The following is a 15,272-nucleotide window of genomic DNA, read 5'->3' on the forward strand; positions in this document are numbered from 1 at the left end:
TGCACCATCGATACCAGCGATACCTTGGTCTCCTTTCGTACCATCAACACCAACTTCACCTTTCGCACCGCCATCACCCTGCCGATCACAATGAAAATAAGCAACAAACACAATAACATGGTTCAATATGTACAAATTGCAGGGTTCTAGTCAAAGGGGGTAGGGGGGGGGGGGGCGCAGCGCCCCCCCCCCCCCTACTCTGTTTGCGCCCCCCCCCCCTCGTGAGCAAGTGCCGCCCCCTACTCATTTCCGATTTTGTGTTTTTTTTCATGCCATTCAAGGAAAATGCAGTCGATAGTCAGTTCTAGAGGGTTCAAACAAGGCACATTTGTCTGGGCCTGGGGTGTAGGCAGGTGTTCGCCCCTGTACGTTGCATTTCACATTGCAAGACAGTTGTTTTGAGAATGGAAACATGGTCCCGGGGTAACTGTTTTCCCTGCCCCCCCCCCCCCCCCAAATATGTTGACCTGGCTAGAACCCTGAATTATAGGTAGCTTCCCAATCACGCTTCTAAGGCTCTATCTAAAGAGTATGCTCTAAGTCTGATGCGTAATTCACTCGTTTATACGGTTGGCATTCGGTCCACACAATAACCCTACTGATACTATACTGCAAGCTGAGACACGTAATAGCAAAACCCACCTTGGCACCCTTCAAGTCAGCAGCTGATTGTATCTGTCCACCATTCAGGTACAGAGATCCGCCAGAGCCTGTTTTGAAAGCGATATCACCATTCCTGCCGGCGCTGAATGTCAATGAACCTCCATTGGTGGACACACGGGGCTCTCTACGATAGCCACAAAATGAAAACAAGACTGTCAAAACACAATAAGTACAGTGTATGGGACTGCTGTGGTAACTATACAATCGTCATGTTCGTCATGATCAGTTCTCGTCAGGGATATGCCTACAGTACAGGTAGCTGATAGTCAGTAAGCATGGTAAGTGACACCAACAACTGTTGAAGATAGAGAAGCAAGGCGAGTCGAGACAATAATTATGGTTCCCCGTCCCAAACATTATCTTCGCAAGTTGCCTTCCCTATAATAGGGCTTGAAAGTGATGACGTCAAAACGGCCAGGGAGTAGTAAGTTGACATCAGATTTCTATTTTTGGATCCACTAAGGTGTGACTTTGCTATTGCCTATGTATGTGGGTGCATAGCAACCCACTCATGTCGCATGCAGGTGTGACTTTTATTTCGCCACCAGTTGTAACCCCGCCCCCAGTAGCCAAATCAGTCAGTTTCACTGGCTACATCACCATGCTGTGAGTAAGACCGCTTGAAATGTGCTTGGATCCATACAAAAACTGGAACCAAGTGGATCCAGTTTTTGAAATTGTTGCTATGCTGTGACGTAGCACTTTCAAGCCCTATAGCTCGAGTACATTCATTGTACAGTGCGCTCTTCATTTTGTTCATTGAACGTTAGCATGAAAATGCAAGACCGAGAAAAGGGAGACGAAGCCCATTCTAGGGCACCCCCCAGATACTAGTATAGTCTTCCCGAGGTCTGCCGTGGCAGGTACTGCTCGAAACCCATTGAAATCGGCAGATGAGGAAGATGAGCAGAATCCACGGAAGTCCCCACCATAATCTTTGTACGGTTCTTCCGATCCCGACTTCAGCGCTTTTCGAGCGGAACCTGACAATATTTGGGCACAATCAACCAAGGCCCACCTAAGGGCGACAAACTTGCCAATGGGGCAAAATGGGCTTCATCGCCTTCTTCTAATTTCTCCTGGTACTTCTGCCGGCATTACTGGCGAAGGGCTATGTCGAAGCGACGTCTCGGATACCATTTGAAATGGCTAAACCATAATTAGGCAACGCTCTGGAAGTCATAACGACACGGTACTTAGACAGACTAGCTGGCGTAGGGACAAAACATCACAACACCCGTCTGTATGCAGCATGATGAGTCAAGGGTAGATCTAGCAGGGTTTCTCACCCGCCAAATTAGATCTACACGAAGCTCCGCCACCAAAATAATTACCGGTGTTCATGGTCAAGGCAAGGGTGGGTACTTACGTGTCAGCCTGCGCCAGAGTCTGAGCGGCCAGTCCGCAAAGGACAATAACAATCGCTAACTTCATCTTCGTCCAGTGAGTGCCTTCAAGCAAGAAGGCTCGGTTTGCATATATCTCCAAGCTCGATCCGCACACAATGAAGCATAATTTTCTCGGTGTACCTTCTCAGAAAAGTCACTGCCACAGACACTGACCACCCACCGTACCTGACACCGGCTCTGTTGCATTCGTCTGAGGTAAGTATTAGTTCATCACTCAGTGTGGTTGTTGACACAGCGAGTCGTGAAAGCTTTCAACACTGACTGGTTGGCACGTGAAAGCAAGGCATCACCACAATCATGATGGTGTGGCTACCGTTAGAGTTTGTGCTGATGTGCAGCTATGGCACGGAGGGCTCATGAGTCATGTGGATCACCAAACTGACAGTAAGACCGCGCGTAGTAATCTCGTGATTACATAAGCATTTTTTTTTACTGAATACCACAGTACCATCAGATGCTGCACAGCGGGGGCGGTGGCATATTGGATGGAAGTGGGGGCGGGGCAAAAGTAACTCCTCCGACCATATTGTAGAGTGCTCCGCCTGTTCGTTGAACTGTGCACGCGGAGCTCTCTACACGCAAAGTTTTGACAGGAGTAGAATCTACGAAACTCCCCTCCGACAATGGGCAATCCCCGAAACTGGAGCTGCGTTATCTACAGTGTACGTCTGCTGCATTACAAGTTCAGATGAAGCGGCCTGATAATTCGAACCCTATAATGCCGGGGAAACTTCCAAATATTTTGAACAGGATTGGGAGAACTTCAAATTCAAAGGATCAGTCGGGGAAGTGAACTGCCTGAAAAGAGAAAAAAATGCCAGGCCCACCAGGATTCAAACCCGGGACCTTGCTTGTCATGAGCAATGTTCTAACCATCTATAATAATCTTTATTTCAGGATTACCCAAAGGCTAACGCCTATCTGGGGGATCTCCTATTATATAAATTTTGTGTGCTGATGAGTTCGCTGATGAGTTCAAAAAGAACGAAACAGCATGCTGTCCGCAGATTGAGTATTTCGCTCCTGCTCTTGTAGCAGTTGAGCACTCTTGCGTGGGGTAGTGCCTTTGCTGTTTGCGTTATGCAGAGCTCACTGACTTGTCAGTTTGAGCACTCTGGCAAGGTACGTTCGGGCCTGATTGGAAATTTTTATTTCCATTGCTATCAGGTTCGGCCTCATTTTCTCTGTGCTGCGCTGATGAGTTCAAAAAGAACGAAACAGCATGCTGTCCGCAGATTGAGTATTTCGCTCCTGCTCTTGTAGCAGTTGAGCACTCTTGCGTGGGGTAGTGCCTTTGCTGTTTGCGTTATGCAGAGCTCACTGACTTGTCAGTTTGAGCACTCTGGCAAGGTACGTTCGGGCCTGATTGGAAATTTTTATTTCCATTGCTATCAGGTTCGGCCTCATTTTCTCTGTGCTGCGCTGATGAGTTCAAAAAGAACGAAACAGCATGCTGTCCGCAGATTGAGTATTTCGCTCCTGCTCTTGTAGCAGTTGAGCACTCTTGCGTGGGGTAGTGCCTTTGCTGTTTGCGTTATGCAGAGCTCACTGACTTGTCAGTTTGAGCACTCTGGCAAGGTACGTTCGGGCCTGATTGGAAATTTTTATTTCCATTGCTATCAGGTTCGGCCTCATTTTCTCTGTGCTGCGCTGATGAGTTCAAAAAGAACGAAACAGCATGCTGTCCGCAGATTGAGTATTTCGCTCCTGCTCTTGTAGCAGTTGAGCACTCTTGCGTGGGGTAGTGCCTTTGCTGTTTGCGTTATGCAGAGCTCACTGACTTGTCAGTTTGAGCACTCTGGCAAGGTACGTTCGGGCCTGATTGGAAATTTTTATTTCCATTGCTATCAGGTTCGGCCTCATTTTCTCTGTGCTGCGCTGATGAGTTCAAAAAGAACGAAACAGCATGCTGTCCGCAGATTGAGTATTTCGCTCCTGCTCTTGTAGCAGTTGAGCACTCTTGCGTGGGGTAGTGCCTTTGCTGTTTGCGTTATGCAGAGCTCACTGACTTGTCAGTTTGAGCACTCTGGCAAGGTACGTTCGGGCCTGATTGGAAATTTTTATTTCCATTGCTATCAGGTTCGGCCTCATTTTCTCTGTGCTGCGCTGATGAGTTCAAAAAGAACGAAACAGCATGCTGTCCGCAGATTGAGTATAAATTTTGTGTATGTACTAGTTGACATAATTCAGCGTGCGAGAGAAAGTGCGCAAAGTGAGACGGTGAAATGTTGGTTTTAATAAAGGAATAATAAGAAACGCAAGGAAAGAAAGTAAAGCGGGACTCACAGAAGCTTTTTTGCGATGCGACACGCGATGCGACGCGATCTGCGACGGACGCGTGCGATGCGAACTCGCGAAATACGAGCTCGTACCATTCACAGAAGAAGTCAACGATGCGACAAAGTTTTGCTGATTTGGGTACGTCACCATGATATTCGCGCGGTTTGACACAACTTGAAAAAATTTATAGGCAACTCTTGCACCTTTGTACAACTTTGCTGTAGAAAAGGTCAAAATCGTACACCAAATCGCTTGTCGCATCGCATCGCATCGCAAAAGTTGAGCCAAGCTCAACTTCTGCGATGGCCCAGTTGCGGCAGTTGCGTGGGGTGCGACATGGCTGCGATTTGGGGTTTTCCCGGTTTCGCGTCTGTCGCATCGCGTGTCGCATCGCAAAAAAGCTTCTGTGAATCCCGCTAAAGGCCGATTCACAATACAACTTTCTGCGACGCGACACGCGATTTGCGACAGTTGCGACAAGAAACTGCCTGTCGCAAGCTGTCGCAAGCTGTCGCAATGCACCTGTCGCAGAAGTTGAAGAAAGTTCAACTTTTGCGACATGCGACACGCGACATACACAAATGGAGTACAGTTTCGACCCTGGGTGCACGTGCAGTGCACGTGCATAGTACTACTTGCGCATGATGATGTCGCAAACATGAAGAATATTGTGAACCGTGTGTCGCTGTCGCAGCTCGTCGCATGTGTCGCAAGTCGCATGTCGCGTCGCAGAAAGTTGTATTGTGAATCGGCCTTTAGGCCGCGGTCACACCGAGCTCGATTCAGCCGTTCAGCCGAAACAAGCGCTTGTTTACGTCACTATTACCATGGAAATGGCTGAAAAATGTCCTACAACTTACAAGCGACTTTCAGCCGTGGCTGACTCTCAGCCGTTTTTTTCCGGCTTGTTTCAGCCACAGCTTGTACAAGCGGCTGAAAGCCGAAATTCAAAAAATAATTTGAGTGCGCTTGGAGCTCCGAAGCACACCATGTAGCTAGTTGACATGATGAAGTGATATTGATGTTCTTTCTTGTGTCCGTGGAACCGTGCTATCCCTGTGCCTTTGGTCAGTTTTGACCGTGAGTCTGTCTACCCCAACTACACTGTATTCAGTTTGATTTGGATTTTGTCCGACGACCATGGATTTCTGCCGCTGTGCCTCTAGACTGCTGCGTAGATTGTTGGAGCTGTGGTTTGAGGCCAAGACAAGGCACCACACTCACGACCGAATTCATGAAGAAAGCCGGGTACGAAGAAGACAGTGGATTGCAACTGAGTTCAATAACGGCAACCGGCGGGGCAGAAAGCTCGACATCAGGAAACACCACCCGAACCATCGCGTCCATGCACACCGAACAAATAAAAAGAGCACGACTTCGCAATTCAGAATCCGGGCTTCCTTTGCTTCTTCATCAAAACTGAACACTAGAACAAGTACAGTTTTAGATCGCGAACGTTCTGCTCTCCAGTTTCTTGCAAACATTGGTGTGTTTCGAGATATTCAAAATTTGGCGGGTAAGAAAAACAAGCCATTCAAGCTTTGCACTCAAGGTCTGGTGTGACCGCGTCACAGGGATCACGCAAGCCAGCTGAGCGCCAGCGATAACAAGCCCAAAGTGGCTTGTTTCGGTGTGACCGGGGCCTTGAAAATCTTATTCAAAAATGAGCGGGAAGAAAAAAAACTCTAGCACACAAAAAAGTCCAGCCGATTTCGCGAAGTGGTGTGACCAACCACCCCATTCATCACAAGCCACTTTCAGCGCAAGCGGGAAACGGCTTGTTAGGTGTGACCGCGGCCTAAGGCCGCGGTCACACCTAACAAGCCGTTTCCCGCTTGCGCTGAAAGTGGCTTGTGATGAATGGGGTGGTTGGTCACACCACTTCGCGAAATCGGCTGGACTTTTTTGTGTGCTAGAGTTTTTTTTCTTCCCGCTCATTTTTGAATAAGATTTTCTCTTGTTTTCCCGTCCGCCTTCTCCAGCACACTTCTTCAGTTCGTCCAAGATCCACGCTCTCTTTCTGGTATTTTTTTCATAGTGGTCTTATACTTGGTTTTTGTTTCAAACCAAAGCTCCAGTAGTCGCCGCTCCAGTAGTCGCCGCTCCAGTGCTACTGTCCAGGATTCACTGATGACCGACAAAAAGGCAAGGAGAGAAGTTTCACCAACAACGAGAGCCGGAAGGTGGCAGAACACGATGCAAGCTGCAAGATCATGCCAAGATGCGCTTTGAACGAGTTTATTTTTCCCGCCACTGTACTGCGCCAGAATGGCTGAAAGTGGCTGAATCCATTCAGCGCTCCCATTCAGCGCTTTGAAAACGGCTGACTGCTGAAAAAGGCTGAAGCCGAAAATTCAGCCGTTTCCGTAGCGACGATGACGTCAAAAAGCGCTTTTTTCCGCTGAATGGCTGAATCGCGCTTGGTGTGACCGCGGCCTAAGGGATTCACAGAAGCTTTTTTGCGATGCGACACGCGATGCGACGCGATCTGCGACGGACGCGTGCGATGCGAACTCGCGAAATACCATTCACAGAAGAAGTCAACGATGCGACAAAGTTTTGCTGATTTGGGTACGCCACCATGATATTCGCGCGGTTTGACACAACTTGAAAAAATTTATAGGCAACTCTTGCACCTTTGTACAACTTTGCTGTAGAAAAGGTCAAAATCGTACACCAAATCGCTTGTCGCATCGCATCGCATCGCAAAAGTTGAGCCAAGCTCAACTTCTGCGATGGCCTGCGATGGCCCAGTTGCGGCAGTTGCTTGGGGTGCGACATGGCTGCGATTTGGGGTTTTCCCGGTTTCGCGTCTGTCGCATCGCGTGTCGCATCGCAAAAAAGCTTCTGTGAATCCCGCTTAAAGCGGGATTCACAGAAGCTTTTTTGCGATGCGACACGCGATGCGACGCGATCTGCGACGGACGCGTGCGATGCGAACTCGCGAAATACCATTCACAGAAGAAGTCAACGATGCGACAAAGTTTTGCTGATTTGGGTACGCCACCATGATATTCGCGCGGTTTGACACAACTTGAAATTTTTTTTTCGCATCGCTCGCATCCATCGCAGATCGCGTCGCATCGCGTGTCGCATCGCAAAAAAGCTTCTGTGAATCCCGCCTAAGACAGAAAAGAAAAGAACAAGCACGTAAATCAATGATTGCACATCAAAGGTGTACCTGTGCAGTCGAACTGATACTTAGCAATGTGAATACGTAAATGACGCTTGAATTCAGATAGGGAATCTAAAGTTGTCAATCGGGGTGGAAGACAATTCCAAAGAGAACCAGTTTTCTGTAGGAAAAGGGATGAAAAAATACGACCATGTGAGTTAAAAATGAGCTTTTTGGGCCTACGGGCACTACGTGATATGGTTATCGCAAAGCAAGAGAAATATTCTGGTTGAAAATTGATGTACTTTTTAAATAAAACAACAAGAGAAATAAAGACACGGCGAAATTGCAGAGATTCTAAGTGACACAATCTATTCAAATTGGATTTTGATTCATAGATATCAAAGGTTATTTAACTTATTTTCGCAGACTTCAGGAGTCGCCGGCAAACCTTAGCCTGGAGGACATCAAGGGACTCTAACTGAGCGGATGTGATCCTAAATGACCAGACAGGAATGGCATATTCAATTGCCGGACGCACATAAGACTTATACAAGAGGAGAATATGGGAAGATGGTAAATGTCTGCCCATGAAACATAACAGGTTGACTCGTTGCTGAAACTTCCTGAAGATCATCACTGATGGTGTGGAAGTGGTCATGAAACTTCAAACCATCACTGAGCTGTACGCCGAGATGCTTAGCAGAACGTCCAAAGGCAAAAGGAACGCCGTCCATTAAAACAGAGGAGGATTCAGGAATGTCATGATTCGAAAAGATGAAAGTTTTTTCTGGAGAAAATTTCCCATGGATATTCTGAGCCCAATTCTGGCAGCTGGCCAGATCCTGCTGGAGGTGGGACATGTTCTCATCTAAGGAGAGGGATACATTATGAGCATTTAGAAGAGTGACATCATCAGCAAAGAGAAAGGGTAAAGTGTGGTTTACTATGTCAGGAAGGGAATTGATATACAAAAGAAAAAGCGGAGGGGCAAGGTACGAACCCTGGGGAACACCACAGTTTAGCATATATTGAGAAGAGTGAGTTCCATCCAGCTTCACATTTAGACTACGGTCAAGCAAGTAGGACCCAAACCAGGCGTGTGCCTCTGGTGCCATGAATGCATTCATGTGGCCCAGGCGCGTAGGATGATGTACTTTATCAAACGCTTTCTGGAAGTCGAGAGATGCACAGTCAAATCTCTGGCCTCTATCAGAGAGACGGGCAATCTGATGGGTCAAAAGAATGAGTTGATCCGTAGCTGATCATTGTGGAACGTAAGCAAATTGATTGGGCGAAATTATGCAATTACGGTAAAGAAAGCTGTTCAGGTGATGGGCTATGCGGGATTCGAAGAGGCGGCTGATGGGATGGAGCAGTGAAATTGTACGGTAGTTCGTGGGCAAAGAAGCACTTCCTTTACCCTTAAAAAGAGGAATAACCATTGCTGATTTCCATGCAGTGGGAAATTGTGATGTGGATAGACTGGAGTTGAACAAGTAAGACAAGGACTCGCATACCAAATCAGCCATGGACCGGGGTACTGGAATAATATGATTACTTGAAGTCGATTTTCGAGACGAAAGATGCGTAAGGTCATAGTGGACTTGACCTGGTGAAAATGTTGGCATCTGGAACCGAGGAGTGGTAGTGTCAAGGGAGGAATCTAAACAGGGGAATTGATTTGCTTCTTGTGGTAACGTACACTGATTGGCGAAATGCTGTGCAAGAAGGTTCACCTTTTCTAATTGCGTGTTAGTCCGACGATCGCCATCTTGTAAATCTGGTATTAATGGTTTACGAGTTGAAATGTTGCAAAAGTCCTTAACTCTCCTCCACCACACATATCCACCTTTCATGCAACCCTTCGAGATACTGGCAGCATTGCGATCAAGAAAGGCAGATCTAGCAGCGCGGATTTTCTTACGATAAATGTTCCTGGATACACAGTACGCTGCCTTTGCTTCAGTTGATTGTGGATTTCGCAAGTAAGCATGGTACAGTCTATTCTGTCGCCGCTGAAATTGACGCAGGTCAGGTGTGTACCATGTCTGATTTCGCTGATCACGCTTACGCACCCAGGTTGATGACCTTTCAACTAAATCTAGGAAATGGGATTCCCATGCTTTCCAAGAAGCATCAACAGTTTCACATCCATAGAGGCGCTCAAGGAATGGTTCCCTTTCCATCAGGAAACGAAGCCTATTAAAATCAATTGTTCGATGCAGTAGAGTTGTCCGTTGTGGTGTTGGTGCACGTAGTGTAAGCGAAACGATAACGGGGCAGTGGTTTGATCAGGGTGGGAGAGTGGTGGTAGACGAGATGATATCTGGAATATTGGTTGCTACGATGTCAAGTAGAGGAGTGCAACCACTGCGCATATTGGGGCGTGTACCATCCTTATTGATAACCGTGAATCCATATTGCACAAATGCCAGTTGCAGTGCTCTACCACTACTGTCAGTGACGTCAGAGTCCTTCCATGCACAATTTCTTGCATTAAAATCACCTAACATTACACAGTTGTGGTCATCGAATACATGAGAAAGCTCGTTAAATAAATTCGTAATTGCAGCAATTGGTTGTCGTGGAGGTCTGTACCAAAACAGATACAAACAGAGGTCTACCAGGAAGCTTTACCTCAACCAATAGCATTTCACAGCTGTTATTCCCAGGCTGTTGTCGAACACTGCAGCTATATTGTTCCTTGACAAATAGCGCCACTCCACCCCCACCAAGTTGGGACCATGGCAGGGATGCGTTGGCGCGGTCAAATCGATACAATGTGTAACCTGGAATCGCAATAGCCGCATCTGGTATATTGGGCTTGAGCCAGGTTTCTGTCAAGCAGATAATGTCGACGGATTCTGACTTGACTAACTGTATGATTTCCGCTTGCTTGCTTATAAGGCTGCAGCAGTTAATAGTGCACAGTGTTATTGCTCTAAATGCGGTTTTTGGAGATCCCCGTAGGTCCTATGCAGAAGAATTACCTGACAAAAGTCGCTGGATATCCTGCTGGGATACCGGCTTTCCCTCAACAAGAATTATGTCCAGCGGGAGGGTACATCTTATACCTTTGGCACGGAGCTGCTTGAAGGTAGGCAAGGCACGACGTTTAGTGTCTTGCTGCTGCCTTGTCAAATCATGATTGATGTAGATACTGTGCGTACCATGTTTGAGCCCAAAACGGTGCTTCAGTAGCCTAGCTTTTGTTCCTGGGTCAGTTCGAATTCGAACGTGAACCAGCCGGGGTTTGTTCTCCAAGGGCTTCCCGATTCGTCTCACGGTAATGGCAGTTGGGTTCACTTCGGGCACCAGCCCGCTCACAAGCTGGGTGAGATTTTCCCCATCGGACTCCGCGATCCGGAAGTCCTGAGATGATCACATTATCTTGGAGTTCATGTTGCCGGCGCTCTTCCAGGACGATTTCCCGTACGGTGTGGTCGAGTTGGGGCCCTGCAACAGGTGACGGGTGCGTTCTGGATGCATCAGATCGCCCAAGAGACTCCACAATGCATGTCAGTTTGCGGTTGCGGTCCCCAAGCACCTCTACTCTTTCCTTGAGTTCTTTGCATGTATTCTTCAATTCTTCAACTTCGACAATTATGGCAGCCATTCTATCATCAAGAACTTCGTTCATTGTTTTTCTGAATTCCGAGATTAGTAAATCAAGCGAAACAACACCTTCTACATTGATACTCCCTACCGGTTGTAAGCCGCAATCCGGAGCGTCGCGTATCCGTTTCCTCGCACCAGCTTGCAAAGGTTCCGTAGCTTCGCACTGCACACTGCACAAACTCTCGGCAGGGCTAGGTGCCTTGGCTTTATGGCCGTTCATCCTGACAGGACTCGGTGTCGGTGGTACAATTATTATCTGTTCCACTGCTGCTGCTAGACATATGCCCTCCGCCACCAGCGTGGGTGGGGCTTTTAGCACGACGCAAAAAATTGCTAACCACTCTCGACATCGTAAAAATCTTGAGACCCTGAGCTACATGTATGGCTACCCGGGTTCGAGTCCTGGTTGGCCTGGCGTTTTTTTTCTCCAAAGGTTTTCAGGCAGTTCACTCCCCCAACAGATATACCGGTATCGATGCCGGTAATGGCACTTGTAGTCAAGCTCTTGAAAGGTCAAGAGGTCAAGGTCAAGAGGTCAAACAGCGTGGTAATACATGCACAACACGCTTGATCGCGCTGATAATGAGTAGTACCAAGATCTTAAAGGGGAAGTGCATCGATTTTTCAAGTAGGGCTCAGATGAAAGACAATTGGATATCGGTTCCGATGGTATATCTCTCGCTTGCGTACGGCAAGGGAAACTTGCCATATCGCCGATTTCCTGATCCCGTTTCCATGGCGACTACAGGTGATGACGCACATTCTGCTTAGCTCCGTGAGAGAGAAGGTCGATCAGTGAAGAATTGTGTCATTTTCAGGTGTCTTCTTGTATTCACGAAGTGAAAGAAGTACTGTGTTCAAGGCTGTTAGTGCCGTGAACTGTTTATTAGTAGTCCTCTCCGTTGTGTACTGGGACGTGACACCGACAGGGGAAAGCTGGAGTGCGGAGACGTTAGCTGGCAAGCGAAAATCGTGACGAACCAAGTGCTGAAATCTTGGTTGGGACAAATCAAACGTTCAGCATTTACCTCAACCAAGGACCATGCCGTTTGCTCTTTCCACTTCCTGAAGAGATGGATGCGCTGCCTGCTGGAGAATCTCCTATCTCTCGTAACATCTTCTGAAGCCAGGTGAGACGACGAGTAGCGGAGATTAGCGAACGAAATAATGTCGTATGTTTTGAAATTTTTGCTGAACATATCTCAGGAGAGATGGCATGTATGAACTTAGTCCATGTGAACTCAATCAGCCCATGAACTAACCCATGAACAAATGCTTTCCTTGCAGACGTGCATGTGCCTATCCAATCTACACGTAGAGATCATTCCATGCCCTCAGTGAATGGCCTATTTATATATTATTTGTCCATACACTTCATCTGCATGTTGTCTCTATGGAGAAGGGTATTGTTCATTTCAAATGAAGAAGTTCCGGCAATAGATGCTTTCCTCTGGTACAATTCTGTTGACCTGATGTTCTTTCTAGCTTCATGGGTAGCTTACGTGAGGTACCATCACCATCATGTTTACATGAGGGTCAAACACTGCACCGTTCTTTGTTGTGACATGACGTAAGTTATTGTAAGTGCTCGCAGACTCCATACGTTCCAGCAACACCTAGCATGGTTTTCCGTGAACGTTGTGGGTGAACAAATTCTGTCCAACATATTTATACAGACATGCCAGCACACAAAATGCACCATACGCACACTTGCCCTGTCAAGTCACTGCCACGTGGGCCCGGAGGGGCAGTGGAGAGAGAATGGGAGAACGCCGCCCCATGGCGCCCGGGACACAAAAACAAGAGTTTGTCTACGTAGGGAGCAACACACATATACATACACCACACACACACACACACACACACACACACACACACACACACACACACACACACACACAAAATGAGAGTTCGGGTCATCTGCCACGAGACTGACGTACGGCCGGGGAGAGCTTCAGCAGCGGTGTCTATTCCTGCCCTAGACCGAACGGAAGCAGCGGTCGCAGGACACACAGTATTCACCACAGCACGGCTCCACTGTCGTTGGGGGCTGAGCCACACACTTGTGACGAGCAAGAACGCCACAGCTAAGAAAGCAACGGCCACAGCGATCACACTGGCATGCTCCACGCTGCTCCTGCACACACACACACTCTCTCTCTCTCTCTCTCTCTCTCTCTCACACACACACACACGTGCGCACATACTGCAAGAAATAAAGAGAGCATGAGTGTCAGATTCTTGCAGAGGACGTGTTTATCAGCACACACTTATACATGAACATGCAGGCACTCAACGACCAACTATGCACCATGCCGTATGTTCGTCAAACATAAGATTGCAATACCAAAGAACAACAAACAAGATCACTTACTTCGTTCTCCTCCAAGTGTGTCCTCCCCAGCCAGGCCATCTCCTGCATTTCCCTAGGCGGAATGTAGCCTACGAAATGGTTTCTCTAGACTTGGAGAAGATGCTTGATATTCGCCATCTCTCCTGAGAAATGTTCAGCAAAAATTTCAAAACATACGACATTATTTCGTTCGCTAATCTCCGCTACTCGTCGTCTCACCTGGCTTCAGAAGATGTTACGAGAGATAGGAGATTCTCCAGCAGGCAGCGCATCCATCTCTTCAGGAAGTGGAAAGAGCAAACGGCATGGTCCTTGGTTGAGGTAAATGCTGAACGTTTGATTTGTCCCAACCAAGATTTCAGCACTTGGTTCGTCACGATTTTCGCTTGCCAGCTAACGTCTCCGCACTCCAGCTTTCCCCTGTCGGTGTCACGTCCCAGTACACAACGGAGAGGACTACTAATAAACAGTTCACGGCACTAACAGCCTTGAACACAGTACTTCTTTCACTTCGTGAATACAAGAAGACACCTGAAAATGACACAATTCTTCACTGATCGACCTTCTCTCTCACGGAGCTAAGCAGAATGTGCGTCATCACCTGTAGTCGCCATGGAAACGGGATCAGGAAATCGGCGATATGGCAAGTTTCCCTTGCCGTACGCAAGCGAGAGATATACCATCGGAACCGATATCCAATTGTCTTTCATCTGAGCCCTACTTGAAAAATCGATGCACTTCCCCTTTAAGAGTAGATAAACAAGAGTGTGCAACTCCGGATCTCTCCTGCACAATCTGCAGATACCCCGCGCCCACGGCGGAATTTTTTGTTTACGTCACCTTTTTTCAGAGAAACGCGGACTTTGCCGCAGAGCAGTGTGAGAGCACGTGCTGGGCACAGACCTTGTACTAAGTTGTAGTGTAAAGCCAAGCCAAGTGCACGAGGGAAAACTCTCCAAAAGGCTCGCAGCGCGTGCGTCGTCGAAAAGATTACGTCAACAAAAAATTCCGCCGTGGGCCAACCCATCCGCGAGTTGCACACTCTTGTTTATCTACTCTTGGTAGTACATGACATTGTATTGCACACTGAGAAAAGATCAGACTTTTCTTCCTTTTTGGCGGAACGCGTTCCCTGCTGCAGTCCGCTTATGCACTTCAATGCACCTCTTGACCTCTTCCAGTACTTTCATTTCTAGAGTAGACCTACCCTGTAAGGAGGCCTTAGCCTACACGTACACTTAGGCCTGTGGGGATTGCCCTATCGACAATCTACTGTCAACTGGTGTAAAGAGCGAGATGTGAAGGTGCTTGCATGCTCCGTAGCCACATCGAGGTACTTTGGCATCTCCTACGCAAGACTAACCGTACCTGAGGAGACCACCAATCGGGTGATGGGTGACTGTTTCTGGCCGGAGACTATTCAGCATGCTGTTCGGCCATGGAGGTTCAGTGACGGGGTGGGGGTGTCTGCGGACATCGCTGATCAGTGACTGCTCTCTCCTTCCGTGGCTTCGCTGAACCCGCATGCAGCTCCATTCTTCTTCCCCGAATCCCGTGTCTGTTCTAACCTTAACCCCAATGCCAGGCCATATGCTCCTCTGCGTCATCCAGCCGAACAAGTGAAGGAGACTAGCTTCGAGAAGCTCCTATTGTGCACAACAAACTGCCGTTCAATTGTCAATAAATATGCTGAATTTTCCGTAATCGTCGAAAAATCGTCTGTATTCCGGGATACCTAACCTATCGGCGAGACAGACCGCCTTGTGAGAACAAGTCTGGCACCACCTCCCGGGCATACGGTGGTGTTGCAATCCTTGTTCTAGAACACCGT

General features: G+C 47.8%; 1 protein-coding gene across 1 annotated transcript in view; it reads right to left on the reverse strand.

Annotated features, from left to right (window-relative positions):
• Positions 1–2,258, reverse strand: part of LOC135810147 (uncharacterized) — a 49,892-nt gene extending 47,634 nt beyond the window's left edge. Inside the window, exons 1-3 of the mRNA XM_065323614.1 lie at positions 2,033–2,258; positions 643–787; positions 1–78 (exon numbers count right to left, since the gene is read on the reverse strand). The exon at positions 1–78 is cut by the window's left edge and continues 58 nt beyond it. Coding sequence (XP_065179686.1) covers positions 1–78; positions 643–787; positions 2,033–2,097 — 288 coding nt within the window. The 5' untranslated portion in view covers positions 2,098–2,258. The remainder of the gene's footprint in view (positions 79–642; positions 788–2,032) is intronic.
• Between the last annotated feature and the right edge of the window lie 13,014 nt (positions 2,259–15,272).

The sequence above is a fragment of the Sycon ciliatum genome, chromosome 2, assembly GCF_964019385.1.
Source record: "Sycon ciliatum chromosome 2, ocSycCili1.1, whole genome shotgun sequence".
NCBI lineage: Eukaryota > Metazoa > Porifera > Calcarea > Leucosolenida > Sycettidae > Sycon > Sycon ciliatum.